At 43.6% G+C, this 18,677-nt stretch overlaps 1 protein-coding gene across 4 annotated transcripts in view; it reads right to left on the bottom strand.

The window, feature by feature from the left end:
- Positions 1-18,677, bottom strand: part of dars2 (aspartyl-tRNA synthetase 2, mitochondrial) — a 46,680-nt gene that overhangs the window by 12,151 nt on the left and 15,852 nt on the right. For all 4 annotated transcript variants that reach the window (XR_011357578.1, XM_069937640.1, XM_069937641.1 and 1 more), the window contains 7 exons: positions 10,915-11,010; positions 10,118-10,241; positions 9,533-9,579; positions 7,277-7,383; positions 6,138-6,207; positions 4,369-4,548; positions 143-250 (listed from right to left, as the gene is read on the bottom strand). Coding sequence is in view for 3 of the 4 variants with exons in the window: in XM_069937640.1 (XP_069793741.1) it covers positions 143-250; positions 4,369-4,548; positions 6,138-6,207; positions 7,277-7,383; positions 9,533-9,579; positions 10,118-10,241; positions 10,915-11,010 (732 nt within the window). In the remaining variant the exon portion in view is untranslated. The remainder of the gene's footprint in view (positions 1-142; positions 251-4,368; positions 4,549-6,137; positions 6,208-7,276; positions 7,384-9,532; positions 9,580-10,117; positions 10,242-10,914; positions 11,011-18,677) is intronic.

Here is an 18,677-nt window from a genome sequence, read left to right as displayed (position 1 = left end):
GATAATCTGGTTGGGGTAAAATTGATTACTCTATAAAAGACTACCAAAGCAAAACAAAACAGCAGTGATTTTATCTGTGAAATTTCACATCAAACAGAGAGAGCATCTACCCTGAGAAAAATCTCAACTCCGTTAAACTTACCACCCCTTCACTGATCAGGATCGCCCGTACAACACCACGGCTAAGGGACAGTGCATCACGTAGAAAGGAAATCTCTGTATTTCGAAACACTTCACTGATGTCAATAATCTATATTTTTTGAACAAAACTTGACTTTAGTGAAGCAGTTTATAGGCACAGGTTGAGATTTTAATCCAAATTTGATTGGTGGATAATTGAAAAACATCAATAAATATTTTTGATTTGTCTTGTTGAAATACTAGAAAATTCAAAGACATCCAAATAATTTATATTGAAGGTTTTTTTTAAACTTACCTGCTGTCAGCAGTACTCTGTACAATGGAAATGCTCCTTGATCAACTGGTTAGTAAACAATTCCTGTATTGAAGAAATAGTATTCCACAAACACCAGAAAAACAAGACGAGCTTACAATTCAGATAATTTTCGTTATCAGAATTTATTGTCATGAACAAGTCACAGTGCAAACATTCATATTAACCACCTTATAAAAATAAAATAGTGCACGAAAAGACAAAGTAAGGCTATGTCTTTGGTTCAGTGATCTTTCAGGAATCTGATGGCAGCGGAGAAGAAGCTGTTCTTGTGCCACTGGGTGCTTGTTTCAGGTTCCAGTACCTTTTTCACGATGATAGCAGAGTGACAAGGCCATGGCCTGAGTGATGGAGGTCCTTAAGCCACCATCTGTTGTAGATATCTTTGCTGGAGTGAAGTCTGGTGCCTGTGATGTTGCAAGCCAAGTTAACAACCTCTGGAGTTTTTTTTCTTGTCCTGAACATTAGCACCTCTAAACCAGAAGTGATGCAAAAAACTTGAATGTTCTCCATGGTACACCGGTGGAAATTTTCAAGAATCTTTGGTGACATACTGAATTCCCTCAAACACCTCACAAGTGAGCCTTCTTCATGACTGCTTCAACATGGAGGTACTCTATAACAGAACTTTGGAAATGTTGACACCCAGAAATTTGAAGTTCTTGGCCCTTTCCACTACTGAGCTCTCGATAAGGACTGGTATGTGTTCTTCTGATTCCTCCTGAAGTCCACAATTATCTCTTTGGTCATGCTAACATTGAGTGCAAGGACAATGGTGTGACACCACTCAACAAGCTGATGCATCTCCTTCCTCAGTGTTGTTTGTGATTTTGCCAACAACAGTGATGTCATCAGCAAATTTGTAGATAGCATTGGAATTGTGCCTGGCTCCACAGTCATGGGTCAGTAGAACAGTGGGTTAAGCACGCATCCTTGAGGTGTGCCTGCATTGATAGCAAGTGAGGACGATACATCGTTTCCAATTCGTACTCACTGTGGTCTTCCAATGAGGAAGTAAAGGATCAAGTTGCAGAGTGGGCTGCAGAGGCCCAGGATTTGGAGCTTCTTGTCCAGCACTGAGGGAATAATGGGGTTGAAAGGCCGAGCTGTCGTCTATGAAGAACAGCTGTATGTACGAGTTGCTACTTTCGAGATGATCCAAAGCTGAGAGGAGAGCCAGTGTTATTGCGTCTGCTGTTGAGCAATTGAGATAAGACAAATTGCAGTGGGTCCAGTGTTTTGCTTAGGTATATGTTAATTCTGGCCATGACCAACTTCTCAAACCATTTCAAGACAGTAGATGTCGGTGCTACTGGATGATAATCGTTGCGGCAGCTCACACTGCTCTTCTTGGGCACCAGGACTGATGCCCTTTTGAAACAGATGGGAACCTCTGACAGCAGCAATGAGAAATGGAAAATGTCTGTAAACACCCTGGATAGTCGGTTGGCACAGATTTCCAGTACCCTGCTAGGTGTGCTGTCAGGGCCTGACGCCTTGCGAAGGTTCACCTCTTGAATGATGTTTTGATTTTGGCCTTAGAGACAGATATCACACAGTCCTCAGCCTTTGCAGCAATTCTCATAGGCACTGTTGGGTTCTCCTTTTCAAAGCAGGCATAGAAGGTGTTCAGCTCATTTGGTAATGAAACATCACAACCATCTATGGTGTTCGCCATCACTTTGTAGGCTGTAATGGCCTGCCATAGCTGGCATGTACCTGTCGCGAGCTTCCTCCGGTAATGCCACTCTGTTGCAGAGATAGCTTTCCGCAGGTCGTACCTGGACGTCTAGTAGAGAGCTGGATCTTGCTCTTGATCTTGCTCTCAGCAGGTTTCAAATCCTCTGATTCATCCAAGGCTTCTGGTTGAGAAACACCTGGTATGATGGAATGGGAACACACTCGTCCACACAGGTCTTGATGAAGTCGGTGACACATGTTCCATATTCATTCAAATCTAAGGATGAGCCCTTGAACATGGTCCAGTCCACCAATTCAAAGCATCCTGCAGACACTCCTCTGCCTCCCTTGATCATATTTTTGCCGTCTTCACTATTAGTGCTGTGGTCGTCAGTCTTTGCTTGTATTCTGGGACTAAAAGTACAGCCACGAAAAGAAGTACAACCAGGAGTAGAAGTACAGCCAGGTGATCAGACTTGCCGAACTGCAGTTGTGGTATGGCTTAGTAAACGTTCTTCATGGTGGTGAAGCAGTGGTCAAATACGTTGCTTCCTCTGGTCTCACACGAGATGTGTTGGTGGTAGTTTGTTAGTCTTCTTCAGGTTGGCCTGATTGAAGTCCCTTACAATGATCAGGAAGGTATCAGGATGTGCTGTCTCATGGCTGCTAATCAGTGCTCAGTCCCTCCAGTGCTAGCCTGATGTTAGCCTGTGGTGGAATGTACAGTGACCAGAGTTATGGTGGTGAACTCCTTCAGCAGGTAGAATGGGCAGGGTTTGATCACCAGATGTTCCAGGTTGGGGGAGCAGGACTGGGACATAACTGTCAAGTTTGTGCACCATGATGAATTGATGACACAAACACCACCTTCCCTGGTTTTTCCTGACGCTGGTGTCTGGTCAGCGCAGTGGAGGGTATAGCCCTTGGGCTGTAGTGCTGTGTGCAGAATGTCCTCATTTAACCATGTTTCTCTGAAGGACATCACATAGCACTTCCTGATATCTCTCTGATGTTGTAATATGGCTTGGAGTTCATTTGCAAGGATTGTACGTTGACCAGAAAGAGGGTAGAGAGCAGAAGCCTCAGGATTCAGAGTCTTAGCTTAACCTATAGCACCCCTCTCCCCACTCCGTGCCCATATGGTTGGGTCTTCTTTAAATGGCCTGCTGGGTGGCTGCTGGTAACTCCCATGGTGTAGAAATGGTCTGTAGAATGTCTCTTTAAATCTCGCACAATGTTTAAATGGACTGAGCGTCTGCTGCTTGTAATTCCTGCAAAGTTTAAATGGCCCGTTCGCTGGCTGTTTGAATCTCCTGTGGTGTTTAACTCGCCTGAGCATTGGCTGTTTAAAGGAATTGCGGTCCAATCGAGTCTGCTACCATTCTTAGGACATCCTTATTCACAGGCAAATTTGATTCTATGGTTATGGGGTTGAGTTTTAATTGTTCTGAATGGGAATATTTAATAATACCCGTCACAGCTGCAAGCAAAGAGTCGCCACTGTAAGATTCCATCTTGGAGGCTGTGCATTTCTACAAACTTCCTACTTCAATTCATCTGCTGCTAAAACCTTCATCTTTTCTTGCATCAGTTCCTTATTCGACTATTCTAATATTTTTTTGGCTGCCTTTCCAAGTCTGTCCTGGAACACAAACATTTTCAAAGATGGTCAATCACAAAGCTATAACAAGTTTCAATCAGCTTCTGCTGATCTTCATTGGGCACTGATCTAGGCTACTGAACTGATTTAAGTAACTTGGTTGGCATGGATGAGTTGAGTGATGGCCTGGTTTCTGTGCCTGCATAGTTCTATGACTCTTTGATTGGCCACACACAACCGACATAATTTTCATTAAATGTTCAAATCACCCATTGGCTCCATTGTTCCTTATTTCTGTAACTTCCTACAGCCTTGTAAATAAATTCCAATTCCATTCTCCAATGCTGGCCTCTTGCGCATCCTTAATTTTCAGGATCCCAGATATAACAGTTATGCCTAGAGCCAATATCACATACTCTATTTTCTTATGCACTTTAGTCCTGGGAAATGTCACACAATTTTAAAGGTTCCACATGTAAGCAAGAGTTGTTATTGCTGCAAATCTCACAAGGTGCTGTAAAAGTGACCCTTGCTTGTAAGGAAACTAATCCATGAAAGCCTGATGATCAAAAATAAATCATTGATATATTTATTTCAGGTAACATTTCTAATGATGTCTCGAGTGTAAACAAACCTTCATTCCAAATCGCGTGTCGGGTTTGTCAACACCATAGGTGTCAATGGCCTCTTGGTAAGTCATTGATGGGAAGGGTATTGCAATGTATCCTTTCTCCTGTGGCCAGGAATACTCTATTAGCCCTTCAACCAGCTTCCGAATCCCCAGCTGGTCTACAAAGGACATCTCGATGTCTATCTGAAAAGGATGAAAAGCACAGCCAACAGTAATTAAACTAATTAAACCAGCAAGGGAGCAGGAATTTAAAGAGAACTGATTGCAGCTTTTCATTCCTTATGTTGTGGGATAAATTACAATGGATTGAAAAACACACAACTAAAATTGATATCTTAAATGAAAATTAGTATCTTCAAAGCCTCAACAACTAACCCGTAGTGGCACAGACCTGAGCGATTGGTGATAGCACACATCAAAGTGCACCTCCCAGAGACATTGGACCCATTTCAATTCACTGACAGATGAAACTGTTCCACTGACAATGATGTAGCCCTGTCCCTCCATTCTGTCCTGCCCCACCTGAAGAATGACACATCATGTCCCAGATTACTGTTCATTGACTTCAGTTCATCATTTAATGCAATCATACCCTAGAGGCCAGTGGAGAAGCTGTCCTGGCTAGGACTAAACACTACTCTTTGTAACTGGATTCTGGACTTCCTAACAGAAAGACCACAGTATGTTCAGGTTGGCAGCAGATCATAGAGTACCATCATGGTGAGCACTGGTGCACCTCAGGGCTATGTGCTCAGCCCATTCCTGTTCACACCCTAATGATCCATGAATGCAATCCCAGATCGAGGTTCAACAGAGCCATCAAGTGTGCAGATGACACCACAGCAGTTGGCCTCATTAGCAACAATGATGAGGCACAATCCAAAGAGGTAGAAAATCTCATGAAATGGTGTAAGAATAACCTGGTGCAAGAATCCTAACCTAGACATGACAAAGGAGATGATTGTGCACTTCAGGAGGACCAGGGATGATCACCTTCCACTACATATTAATAGCTTGATAGTGGAGAGCACCAGGATCCTCGGACCCCACTTAAGAAGTGAACTGTCCTGGTCACCCAACATTTCATTTGTCAGGAAAGCGCAAATGCAACTAAACTTTCTTAGAAGGCTGAGGCAGGCAAGGCTACCCACCACTATTCTATAAACTTTCGATAGGAGTTCTATTGACAGCACCCTGGCTGGCTGCATTACAGTGTGGTATGGTTGTTGAAGAGCAGGGGTGGCCAACATTTTAATTTAGACATACAACACAGTAACAGGCTATTTTGGCTGACGAATATGTACTGGGGTGTAGGTTAATGAGGCAGCACGGACTCATGGGCCAAAATGGCCTGTTATTGCACTGCATGTCTAAATTAAAAATTAAAAGGTTGGCTACCCCTGTTGTAGACTATCGAATTTAAGGTCAATCCATAAGTCCATAATCCATAGGCCCCAAAATCTCTCTGCTCCTCCACACTGTTAAGAATCCTGCCATTAACCACATACTTTGCTTCCAAAATACATCATTTCACACTTGTCCAGATTGAACTCCATTTGCCACTTCTCTGCCCAGCTGTGCATCTCATTGAAGCCTACAGCAATCTTCTACCTTATCTATAACATTTCCAATCTTTGTATTGTCTGCAAAATTTTTGACTCACCCAAACTATTCATAAAAATCACAAAAAGCATTTATTTATTGACATAGCGCAAAGGAATTAAACATTGGTCTTTTTCCTTCCCTCTAAATTCTCAACTCACATAGCTCACCTGGGTAAACTCAGGTTGCCGGTCTGGCTTTGAACCTTCATCTCTATAACAACGAGCCACTTGGAAGTACCTGTATAAATCATGTTGCAATGTGAATCTGTACAATATTTTCATTCACTCTCCCTCCTGGAAATAAAACTAAAGTCTTACAAATTTGTTTTCTAGCCATTAATAATTTCATAACATTTTATATCTTTAAACATCCAACATTTGCAATCTCTATTATTTTGGACTTTTTGGTGTAAGGAAATGAAGTAAATAGGGGTAAACTATACCCATAAATTTTAAAAAATACCTGTTCCATATAGTAAGGCAGATCTCTTAGATTAGCTGGAGACACACAAAAGACTACAGATGCTGCAATCTGGAGGAACATAGCATGTTGAACAGCACCAATGGGAGAAAAATAACAATGAATAGTCCTGATTAAGGGTTCTGACCTGAAACATTTACCATTGTTTATCCACTCTTTGATTAACTGCTGAATTTGATGGGGAGATTTAGTTATATTGCCGCCCAAGTACACTCAATTAACCTACAACCCCCCAGTACGTTTCAAATGATGGGAGGAAAATGAAGCCCCCGGGAAAACAAGACATGGGGAGAATGTACAAACTCCTTACAGACAGCACGGGATTCAAACCTGTCATGATCACTGGCACTGTAAAGGCATTTACAGCCTGCTGTGCCAACCATGCTGCCCCAAGATGGTTGGAATTAATATGTAGGACTAAAACTGCAGGCTGATGATCTCATCTATACTGTGGATTTTCTTTGTGGTGGAATATGGAACCAGATTCACAATGGTACTAAAATACATTTGATTTAAAACAGAAACACACTTCCCCCCTCCAGATGATATACATATGAACTGATCTGCAAATCGTAATGTACCGATGCTCTGAGGCTCATCCTAGAGTAAGAGACAAATGCAAATAAATGTTCAAGCATATCATTAGCTAAAACATGCCAAGTGAGATGTTTATTTGGAAGACCTTCCACAGGTACCAAGGGTGGGAACTTGGAATCCAGTGTCAGAATCTGTGTCAGGTGGTCCATCAGGGTACTTTTTGATTTAATATCCCCAAAAATAGGAATTCATAATTCTGATCATATTATCAGCTAGAATAAGTCCTCACCTGTCCAGTCCTCCAACCATCAGTATCTGCTTGAATTGCTGAGGGCTTTGTGGAAGACTATAAAACTTCCCTGGCTCCCTCGAAGGGACCACAAATTCCTTTGCTCCCTGAAAAACAAACAGCAAGTTTAATCTTGTGAAAATTCATTCTGGATCCTCAAGAATGGTGCAGATTTGAACTGTAGTGAGGAGTACATTGGTCTTCATGCTAGCTCAGAAAGAAAATCAGTTTTCTACCTCCCACTTAACTAACTGGTAGCTTAAATGCAAATAAACTAGTCTGGAAAGTTTCCAAAAATTGACAAATAAAATTATTTGAACAATTTTAAGTATTTCACATGCAGGTTTAGAAATCAGTTTGTAAATAAAACCTATAGTTTCTGAAAGTATGAAATATAAAACAGAAAATATCAAAAAACTAAGATGGTCAAAAGGAAGAGTTAATGGTTTCTTTTTCTCCAGCATTTGTTTGTACTTCAGATTTTCAGTCTCTCAAGCTATATTTAGCATATAATCTCTATTCTCCATTCTTCAATTGATATTTTGGTTGTATAAACAGGAAAAAAGGTGAGACTTCAACTATCCCAGGTTTATTGGCTGTGGCAGAAGTATATTCTTTCATATTAAACACAAGTGACCAAACAGATCCAGAGAATTGACATGTAGAATTTATCATTCCATTCAGGATTAGTATTGGTAGACTCATTATTCAGTAACTACAATTTTGAACAAAAACTTAAGAGAATCATATTAATTAATTTCTTGAACAAAATATCAGCATTTATAATTATGTAGAAATTTTGAGAGAAAAGTACTTAGAGGTTAAGAAGTGGCAGCATTTTTATCTATAAACAAAACTGGCTGAAACTGGCAAATCAATTACAACAATGCACCTACACTTTCCAAAATAGTGCAACTTGGACCAATGTGAAGTGAACTGATCTGCTCATTCTCAATTTATTACTGACAAATTTCACTCAGTCAACTGAAACAAAGCTTATCCAAATAGAACTGCTAGTATTCTGAGAACATAAAACAACTTCTACTCTTGCTTGCTCTTTGATGAAAGCTAACCAACTTGGACACCAGTTCTTGCTTCAGAACTGTTCCAAAACTGAAGATGGAACAAGCTAAACCAGACTAAATGAATTGCTTGGAGAAACAAGAATCATGTCTCGATCTTAACAAAGCTTACTTTCTTAAAACATTCAAACTTCTATTAACTTTTGCCAAAATGACTCCAACCGATTTTATCATTAATTTCAGTGCAAGAGATCACTTCCAAAAGATTTCTGAATTTTATTTTATTTAATTACAACTTTAATTGAAAATACATTTACCCCAGCTTTTCTATTCCACTTGGTTTAGCCAAAATGAATTTTAAATTATTTATATAACAGCTTGAAAAATCAAACCCAAAATAACATTTTAACCAGCTTTTCTGTGTGGCTTTTCTATTCGATTGACGGCACTGAACCTAATGCTACGGGATTCAGTTATCACCTGTCCAAATGTGAGCCTTGACAATGGTCCCTGGCATGATCTGTATCTTACTGAGGTCCTAACAGCAGTTCACCTAACATTCAACGAAGCCAAAGGATGAGAACAAGGCTCCTTCTGCACTGTATAGATCTCTATAACTAGTTAACTATGTTAATCAGCTCACAAAATCAGCCTAATCCATTGGTGCAACTCTGAAGTTGAATTAGAATGCCAATCTCTACAAATATTGTAAGTCAACTGATATCAGTTTTGCCTATTGTTGTCACAACACAAGATTCTTCACTTCAAAATGTTGCTTATTATGTGGGTAGGCAACCTTGACCTGCTATTCAAAGCCCCTTTCTTAGGAACTCAAATCCAAGAAATCCATCATTTTTATTGACATGAAATCACAATGACAAGAAATGCAATACAACAAGAGCCAACAAAATAGCCTCCTCCAACAGCTCTTGCAGTGAGGTAACAAAAAGACAATGGGAAAGTGACAGGTCCATAGAAAATTGTCTGAGAGCAGCAAAAATGAAGGCACCATAATTAATCTAAATTATTTCAAATAGAGAGTGGGCTAAGGCCAGTAAACAAGAAGAAAAGCAAACCAAAGTTTCTCAAAAACTTTTTTGTGACTAAATCTAAAAAGCCATCGACCTGTGAGCAGATCAAAAAGAATGAGGGAGGATGCATGTTCAGATGGAGGTTAAAAGAGGTTTAAAATAAAATTTAGCTGGGAAGAAGAGAAATATTTTGCAACACTTACTCCAGGTGTTTTCTTAAATAATGTTGGTGTCTCCACATCTACAAAACCTGAAGAGAAAACATGAGAAAGTAGCAACTGACTAGACAAATTTACTTGTTGATTGCATGTTTCATATCTTCTATTATTGGCACATTTATAATTATATAGTCTCGTCAAAAATGTAACATTGCCATAGAATGGATGCAAGTATTACAAAAGAACAAACAAACTGGCATCTTCTCACAAAAAAAATTAATTATCAGAGCCAATAATGCCTTTCATTTTTTCTGAAGCACCGTCTTTCGTACTGTAACTAAAGCAAAGGTATAAAGACAGAAACAAAAAATTATTAGATTTGGAAGTGTTGGTGCAAAGTCCAAAACATTTCAAAGAGTAAACAGTCAGGTGGTTCTCACCTGAAAAAAGACGGTGATATACCTTCAAAATCCACTGATTAAAAAGTCAAGACATGTGATTACAACCCTTCAGGGGCATTTCAATACACAGACACAAAGACAAGAATGTTGTTGAGAAAATAATGGATGAAAGAAAAGGAATCAAGTGTAGCAGCAGATGTGAAACCATTGCATTATTTTTTTTTCTCACCGTGTAAATTACAGAGATACTCTCGCATTCTCATGACCATTTGGGAGCGTAGTCTCAAGGTAGACTGCATCTGGGAGCTCCTCAGGTCCAGGTACCGATACTGCATCCGCAGTGCTTCCGACTTCTGCAGGCAAGTCGAAAACAGGAGTACTAAAATGCAGAATCTCACAGTGCAGAGGGTACTTACTCACTTTGTGAAGACTGCTATTGAATCTGCTTTCACAACACCTTGAGCACTTAAGGTATTGACCCATGTCACTCCCAATGGCTCAACATTATATGTCATCAATGCAACTGATCACCCCCAAGTAGAGGGCAGAGTCAACTTTATAGGGTAGCAGATGGAGTTGTTACAACATAATCTGGTGTATTATTTTTGGGCATTTGCAAGAAGAATGCAGGTTGGCTACATGGTTATGAATCATGATTCAAGCACACTATTTTTTGCAGGCTCTGACAAGACATAAACGTGGCTAAATTGGGAAAATGATCAACCAAGCGACAGTGAATCTTGCCCATGAGACCAAGGGAGTAAGAATGGAGCAAATTAAGAGCAGAATGCTTGGAATTCCAACAGCACCTCCACTGAACATAAGAATTAAACGGAATACTCATTGTGAAAGCAACATTCCGGTGTGCTTCTGGAGCTGCCTTTAATGAGGATATCTGGCAAATTCCTTCACAGAGAAGTGAGAGGAAGGATTCAGAAACTTAGGGAAGCAAGAAAGGCTGAAAAGAAAATTTATTCAGACACAAAAGTTGTTAACAGTCAATAGACTGTAAATACCCGAATTTACCTTCACAAGTTCCTTGGTTTCAAAGGGCAACTTTTGGCATCTGTTCAAGACCTCAGCATGTTGCATCTGCACTTCTATGTTACCTGTTGACATTTCCTAAGGCAGAGAAGGTAACTGATCTAAGTAATATCAACAACATGAACAAGCAGTGAAAAAGTAGCACGATTCTCACGTTGCTGCGAGATCGCAGCATTCTTGAATGAATACAGAGCAGATAAACTGCTTTGATATGCTATCACTGAGCACAAGAAATTGCTGCAGCAGTGGACTAATCTGCCTTTTAGGCGGCTTTGCCATTCAATAACATTATGGCTGATTTTGCACATCAAGTACTCCTTCGCACCCAATTCAAAGGGGTGGGTGGAAATCCCGTTCATGACATGTGGGTTAAAGAGGATTGAAGGGAAATCCCCAAGTCTGCACTTGAGCTCACTGATGTATTGTACATATGAAATATCCTCCTTTTCAGGGAACATGGCTTCTTTTTAACTGTGTTCAATGAAGCCATCTACCATATTTCCTCCATTTCTCAGAGTTTTGCTCTCACCATTCTCTCTAAAAACAGAACAGCAATAAGGTGTCTGTCTTCCCTTTTCACCCCACAGCCTATGCATTCAGCAAGTTATCCTTTGTCATTTCCACCAGCTGCAACCACACCTCACCATCAGACACCATCCCAATGTCTTTCCACCTTCCTCAGGGATTGTTCCAAAATTCCCCTGTCCAGTCACTCCTTCCACTCGTCTCTTTGTGACCCCTGCTGCTTTTACTTCCAACTGCAGAAGGTGCAACACTTACTTTCACACCTCCTCTCTCATTATCAAAGTGAGGCAAAGATTAATATACATCACAGACTAGAGTAATAACGTGTCATATTTGGCACAGTTGGTGAAGTGGTGAATGCAATGCCTTTACAGTGCCAGCCACCAGGACCAGGGTTCAAATACCGTATTGTACGTTCTCCCTGTGTTGGTGTAAGTTGGGCAGCATGGACACATGGGCCAAAATTACCTGTTACCGTGCTGTATGTCTAAATTTAAAAAAAATCCACCTGAGCTATCTGCAGCTCAATGGGATGAACTGAATTTTACAATTTCAGGCTTTGAGACCTCTCTTTTTTGAGCTACTTCCATACTTCCTCTCCTCTCCCCCATTTTGTCCCCTTTCTCACCCACTCTCCAACCATTCCCCTCGCTCTCCCTCTCTAGTTCCATCCTCTCCCACAGGACCAATACGATTTTACAATTCCAAGCCCCGCCCCCCCACCTCTATCTGTCCTTCACCTCTCCCCCAACAACTTTCATTATACTAACACTGGCACCTTCTTGTCAGATTCCAGCACTGGCTGCCTTTGTCTCCACTAGTCACATATCTTCTCAGCGTCTACCTTGTCAAGCCCCTTCAGAATATTATGTTTTTTTTAATAATATTATCTCTTGTTGAGAACAAGACCAACCTGCTCAAGCATTCTTCACAAGACATTTATCTCATACCTGGAATCAACCTATAGAACCTTCTCTGAACTGCCTCCTTTGAATGAAGACAAAACCTGTACATAATATTCCAGGTCAATTTTGGGACAATTTTGGCAAGACTTCATTAATTCAGCAGAAATCAAAAATAATCAATTATTTCACAATCTTTATATTCCAGCCCTTTGTGATAAGATCTCTATTCCATTTGCACATATATGTAAACACTTCATTTGCAAGCAAGCCCCTCTCTTCAAAAGGTAATAGTGATGAATGCAAAAAGCAGCATGTTGTGGATTTATAGATTAGAACCTTCCAAAGAACAACAATGCATTGTGCATCCCAGTGCTTTTGACTGTGCAGCAAAAATAAAATATATCAGCCCGCGCCTCAGGCCGACACAGGAAATGGTTGTCGAACGTGGTGACCAACAAAATATTATGTGGGCTGAAACGCCCATTTCCATCAGTTGCCATCAGAGCGGTGAAACTGGCCAATCAACGCCAGTAGATCACAGGAGGCCCATTCGGGGCCCAGGCATCCGAGGTAACTAATCGGCAACCGGCCTGCTCAAGCCACGCCCAGGAGGTGACATATGCTGATCCGACTATAAAAGGCAGAGCTGCCACTGAATAAAGTCAGCATCAAATACACTGTAGTGGTGTGTGTGTGTCTTTCTTTTCCCGCAGATTTGAACTACAGCCTTAAGGCTATAACCGAGAGCTATAACATAGCTGTAGCCATAGTGACCTCGCTATAGTGGAGACCCTGACTGGTCCAAATGGCACTTTGGACCCGAAGATGGAAGAGCAACCTGTGATCAGTCCCATAATGTTGAAGCTGCCCGGCTTCTGGATATTGCAACCATGGGTGAGGTTCCAGCAAGCCGAGGCGCAGTTCACCATTCGACAGATCTCTGCTGACGATACGCACTACTACTGTGGTCAGCGTCATCGATCAGGACACTGCAGCCTGCATCATTGACTTCCTTCAGCAGCCCCGGAACAAGGAAGGTATGTGGTCATCAAAGAGCTGTTATCCCACACTTTCAGCCTCCCAAAGCATTAGCATACTACCCAACTGTTGCATATCGACAGTTTGGGGAACAGGGCCCCTTCCGCCCTCATGAACAACATGCTTGCTCTCAACGATGGCCACACCTCCTGCCCCCTGTTCCAACAGATCATCCTGGAGAGGTTGCCCGAGGACATCCAGCTATTCATCACAGGGGAAGACTTCAATGACCCCTGGAAGGTGGCTCCCCAAGCAGACCGGCTATGGGCAGCAAAGAGGGACACTTGCACTTCGCTCAAGCAAGTGGCAGCACCATGTTATCAGCGCCTGGCCAGGAAGACCACCGACCGACTGACCACCCAAACACCATGCCCCACCAGTGAGCAGTACTGTTTCTATCGCCAACTGTGGGGTTCCGAGGCCTGTCAATGCCACTTCCCCTGCATGTTCCAGGGAAACGCCCAGGCCGACCATCATTAATGGCTGTGACGATTGGCCAACTACATAGCCTACTACACATTCAAGACTCCCTGTCAGGCCAACATTTCTTGGTGGACACTAGGGCACAATACAGCATCATTCCCATGACCAGCCTGGAGGCCCGCTGCAGCAAAGTGGGCTGGGAGCTCCAAGCAGCAAATGACTCCAACATCCAAACATTCGGCACCCGCACCATTGCCCTAAGCTTCAGGTTCAGACAATTCACTTGGAAGTTTATGGTGGCGGCCGGGCAACAACTATTACTAGGTGCAGATTTCATGCGGGCCAAGTCACTCCTGATGAACATCAAGGGGTGCCGGCTGGTGCACGCCCGGACATTTCAGTCACTCTCGCTCAAGGGCAGTGAATTCACCAGCCCCCACCTGCACTCAGTGAGTACTGCAGACAACGAATTCACTCAAGACCTAGCAGAATTCCCCTCCATCACCACGCCTCACTTCCATTCAGCAGAACCCAAGCATGGAGTGAGGCACCAAATCGATACAGAGGGCCCTCCCCTCCACGCCAGGGAGTGGCATCTCCCCCTGAGAAACTCAACCTAGCCAGGGATGAGTTCAAAAAGTTAGAGGAACTTGGCATTCTGCGGTGCTCTGATAGCCCTTGGGTCTCCCCTCTTCACATGGTCCCCAAGGCAGCGGGTGGTTGGAGGCCGTGCGGAGATGACCACCACCTCAACGAGGCCACCATACCAGACAGATATCCTGTGCCCCATATCCGAGACTTCATTACTAACCAGCAAGGGACACAGATATTCTCAAAGGTGGTCCTCATTAGGGGCTATCACCAGATCCCGGTACACTCCGAAGACATCCCAAAAACCGCCATCATAACCCCCTTTGGATTGTTTGAATTTCTCTGCCTGCCTTTCGGGTTAAAATACGTGGCTCAGACTTTCTAGAGGCTGATGGATGCAGTGGGACGGGATCTGCATCTCACCTTCGTCTACCTCAACAACATTTTAATCGCCAGCCACAGCTGCACCAAGCACGCCGCCCACCTAAAACAATTATTCTTCAGGCTGAGCTATTTCGGCCTAACCATCAACCCAGCCAAGTGCCAGTTTGGCTGAGAGACTATTGACTTCCTGGGCCATTGTATTGGCCAACATGGAGCCAGACCATTACCACTAAGGTGGATGCTATTTCCTCTTTCCCCATGCCATCGACAGTGAAGGGACTACAAGAGTTTGCAGAAATGGGCAACTTTTATCGCCACTTCATACCTGCAGCCACCCGCATCATGAGCCCACTCTTTCCCCTCACGGCAGGATCCAGTAAAAATATACAATAGACCCAGGAGGCAACCGAGGCCTTCCAGACCACCAAAAAGCCTTAGCCAATGCCACCCTCCTCTTGCACCTGTGGACAGACAGCCCGACCACCCTCACGACTGACACCTCCAGCGTAGCGGTCAGAGCAGTACTTGAGCAACTGGTGAATGGCCAATGGCAGCCGCTGACCTTTTTTAGTTAACTCCTTAGGCCACCAGAGCTCAAGTCCAGTGCCTTTGATAGAGAATTGTTAATCTTATACCTGACAATTCAGCACTTTCGTTATTTCCTGGAGGGCAGGAAGTTCAAAATTTACACAGACCACAAACTCCTTACCTTCGTCTTCAGATCCATGGTCATCCAGGCAACAGCAGCACCTGTCCTACATTTCTGAATTTACAACAGACATTGAACACATAGACAGCAAATCCAACATGCTGGATAACACCCCATCCCGTCTGGCTATCTTGATGGTGCACGTCCCTACCCCTGGCATCGACTACGCAGCCCTGGCTGATGTGCAGTAAGCAGACCCAGACATTCCAGCGTACTGGACAGTGCTCACCAGCTTACAACTGGAGGACATCCAGATAGCCCCTGGCAATTGCACGTTGCCCTGCAACACCTCGACAGGTAAACCTCGCCGTCATTCTGGCTGCTTAGAAGAGGCGGGTTTTCAACTTGTCCACAATTTGGCTCACCCCGCTATCAGGACTACAGTCAAATGGTGGAAAACAGGTATGTCTGGCATGGCATCCACAAAGAGGTCACCCTGTGGGCCTGGACTTGTACTCAGTGCCAGTCATTCAAATTCCAGACTCATATCAAAGCTCCACCAGACATTTGAGACAGCATGTCGCCACTTCAGCCACATGCACATTGATATTATGGGGCCCCTACCTGTATCCAGAGGCACACGTTACCTTCTCACAATGGTCGAATGGATGACCCGATAGCCAGAGGCGGTGCCACTATCAGAGGCTTCCACAGAAGCATGCACATGGGCTTTACACAACACTTGGGCAGCACATTTCGGGGTCCATGAACCCCTTACATCAGACGGGGTGCCCAATTCACTTCCAGTCTGTGGACCACCTTAGCCAACGCCATGGGGACCCAAATCCATCATTCCACAGGCCAACAGGTTGGTGGAGAGGCAGCCTTAGTGGCACAGCTTACTGGACTTAACTGGGCTGACGAACTCCCTTGGGTCCTGTTAGGCATCCGCACTGCACCCAAGGAGGACCTCGAGGCATCCTCTGCGTACCCCTAGTTATACCAGGCGAATCTGTGACAGCCTCTGAGGACTTAGGGAAGCCCCCGACTACGCGAGAGCCTATAACCCTGGTCCCTGCTAAACCTAGACCCCACGACCAACCTTGCATTTACGTCCCAAAGAATTTTACTGACTGTAAATACATGTTTGTTCAGCACGGGGCTCATTGGCCACCTCTATAGCAACCTTATGAGGGGCCGAACTCTGTCATCAGACACAATGGCTCCACCTGTGTTTTGGATATTGGCAGCAAGGAAGAGACTTAACACACTTGACTGGTTGAAACTAGCCTACCTGGATTTTGACCAGCCCATCAATCATCCGAACCCCACGGCGCAGGGGTCGGCCTCCTTAAAATAGTGCCCTGATTGCCACTTCTGGGAGGGTGGTTCATATAGTGGCCCGCGGCCCATACCTCGGGCTGACAGAGGAAATAGCCGTCGAACGCAGAGACCGCATGCGGGCTGAAACGTCCATTTCCACAGACCGCCGGCAGAGCGGTGAAACTGGCCAATCACCGCTGGTGGATCGCAGGGGGCCCCAATCGAGCCCCGGGCATCTGAGGTAACCAATCAGCAGCTGGCCCGCTCAAGCTTCGCCCCAGTGGTGACACAGCTGAGCTGACTATAAAAGGCAGAACTGCCACTGAATAAACTCAGTGTCGAATACACTCTACTGGTGTTTGTGTCTTTATTATGGGGAACAGCCAAGAAAAGTGGAGCTGAGACCAAGATAAGATCAGCCATGCAGCCCATTCCATTTCTATTTCTTACAAGTTATAGCTTGGGGGAAAGTTAAATGTAAACACCATTAATAATCTTGGAGTCACATTGCAAGTATGGCAGATTTCCTTCTATGAAGGAACTTAGAATCAGAATTTATTGTCATGAACTTGTCACAAAATATGCTGTGTGTGGCAGCAGTACAGATATAAATATTGCTATAAATTATATTTAAGAAGGGAAAGCAAGGTAGGGTCTGTGGTTCATTGCCCATTCAGAAATCTGAAGGCAGAGGGGAAGAAGCTGCTTTCATACCTTTGGGTGTTCATCTTCAGGCTCCTGTACCTCCTTCCTGATGGTAACAGTGTGAAGAGGGAATAGCTTGGGTGATGTAGATCCTGGAGGATAGAGGCTCCTTTCTTAAGACACCACGTTTTGTAAATGTGAACGGAATGAAGACTGATGCCTTTGATGGTGTCTTTTCCACACCAGATAGGTTGAAACACAGGGATTTAAAATTCTTAACCCTTTCCACTGCTGACCCCTTGATGAGGACTGGTTTGTGTTCTCCTGATTTTCCCCTCCTGAAGTCCACAATCAGTTCCTTAGTTTTGCTAATGTTGAATGCAATTAATTGCTGTAACACCACTCAACTAGCTGATCTATCTCACTCCTGTACACTTCCTCACTGGCATCTGTGATTTTGCCGATGACTGTGTAGTCATTGGCAAATTTGTCGATGGCATATGAATTGTGCGTAGCTACACGGTCATGGGTGTTGAGCATTTAGAGCAGTGGGCTAAGCACACATACTTGAAGTGTTGATCGTCCATGAGGAGGGGACATTGTTTCCGTTTCATTCTGACTGTGGCCTCCTGATGAGCAAGTCAAGGATCCAGCTGCTAAGGGAAGTGCAGAGGCCCAGGTTTTGAAGGTTGTTGACAAGTACAGAGGGTATGATGGTGTTGAAAGCAGAGCTATAGTCAATGAAAATAAGCCTGTGTTGCTGTTGTTTCAGTGATCCAGGGCTGAGTGGAGGGCCAGTGAGATTGTGTCTGCTGTGGAACAATTGTGATGGTTGGCAAATTGCAGTGGATCCAGATCTTTATTTAGGTATGAGTTAATTATGGCCATGACTAACCTCTCAAGGCATTTCATCACACTAGATACGAGTGCATCTGGATGATAGTTGAGGCAGCTCACTCTGTTCTTCTTGGGCACCAGTATGATTGATGTCCTTTTGAAGCAGGAGAGAACCTCCAATTGCAGCAATTAGAGATTGAAAATGTCTGTGAACACTCCAGCTAGGTGGCTGGCACAGACTTTCAGTACCTTGCCAGGTATGCTCTCAGGGCCTGACGCCTTGTCTTGAAGGATGTTTGGAAGTTAGCCTCAGAGACAGAGATCATAGGGTTGTCAGCTTCTGCAGGGATTCTCATTGACACCATTAAATTCTCCTTTTCAAAGTGAGCACAAAAAGTATTCAGCACAGTGGGTTGTGAAGCAAC

Source organism: Narcine bancroftii, chromosome 5, assembly GCF_036971445.1.
Source record: "Narcine bancroftii isolate sNarBan1 chromosome 5, sNarBan1.hap1, whole genome shotgun sequence".
NCBI lineage: Eukaryota > Metazoa > Chordata > Chondrichthyes > Torpediniformes > Narcinidae > Narcine > Narcine bancroftii.
Note: the sequence above shows the minus strand (reverse complement) of the source record. Positions and strands in the feature narration are given on the sequence as shown.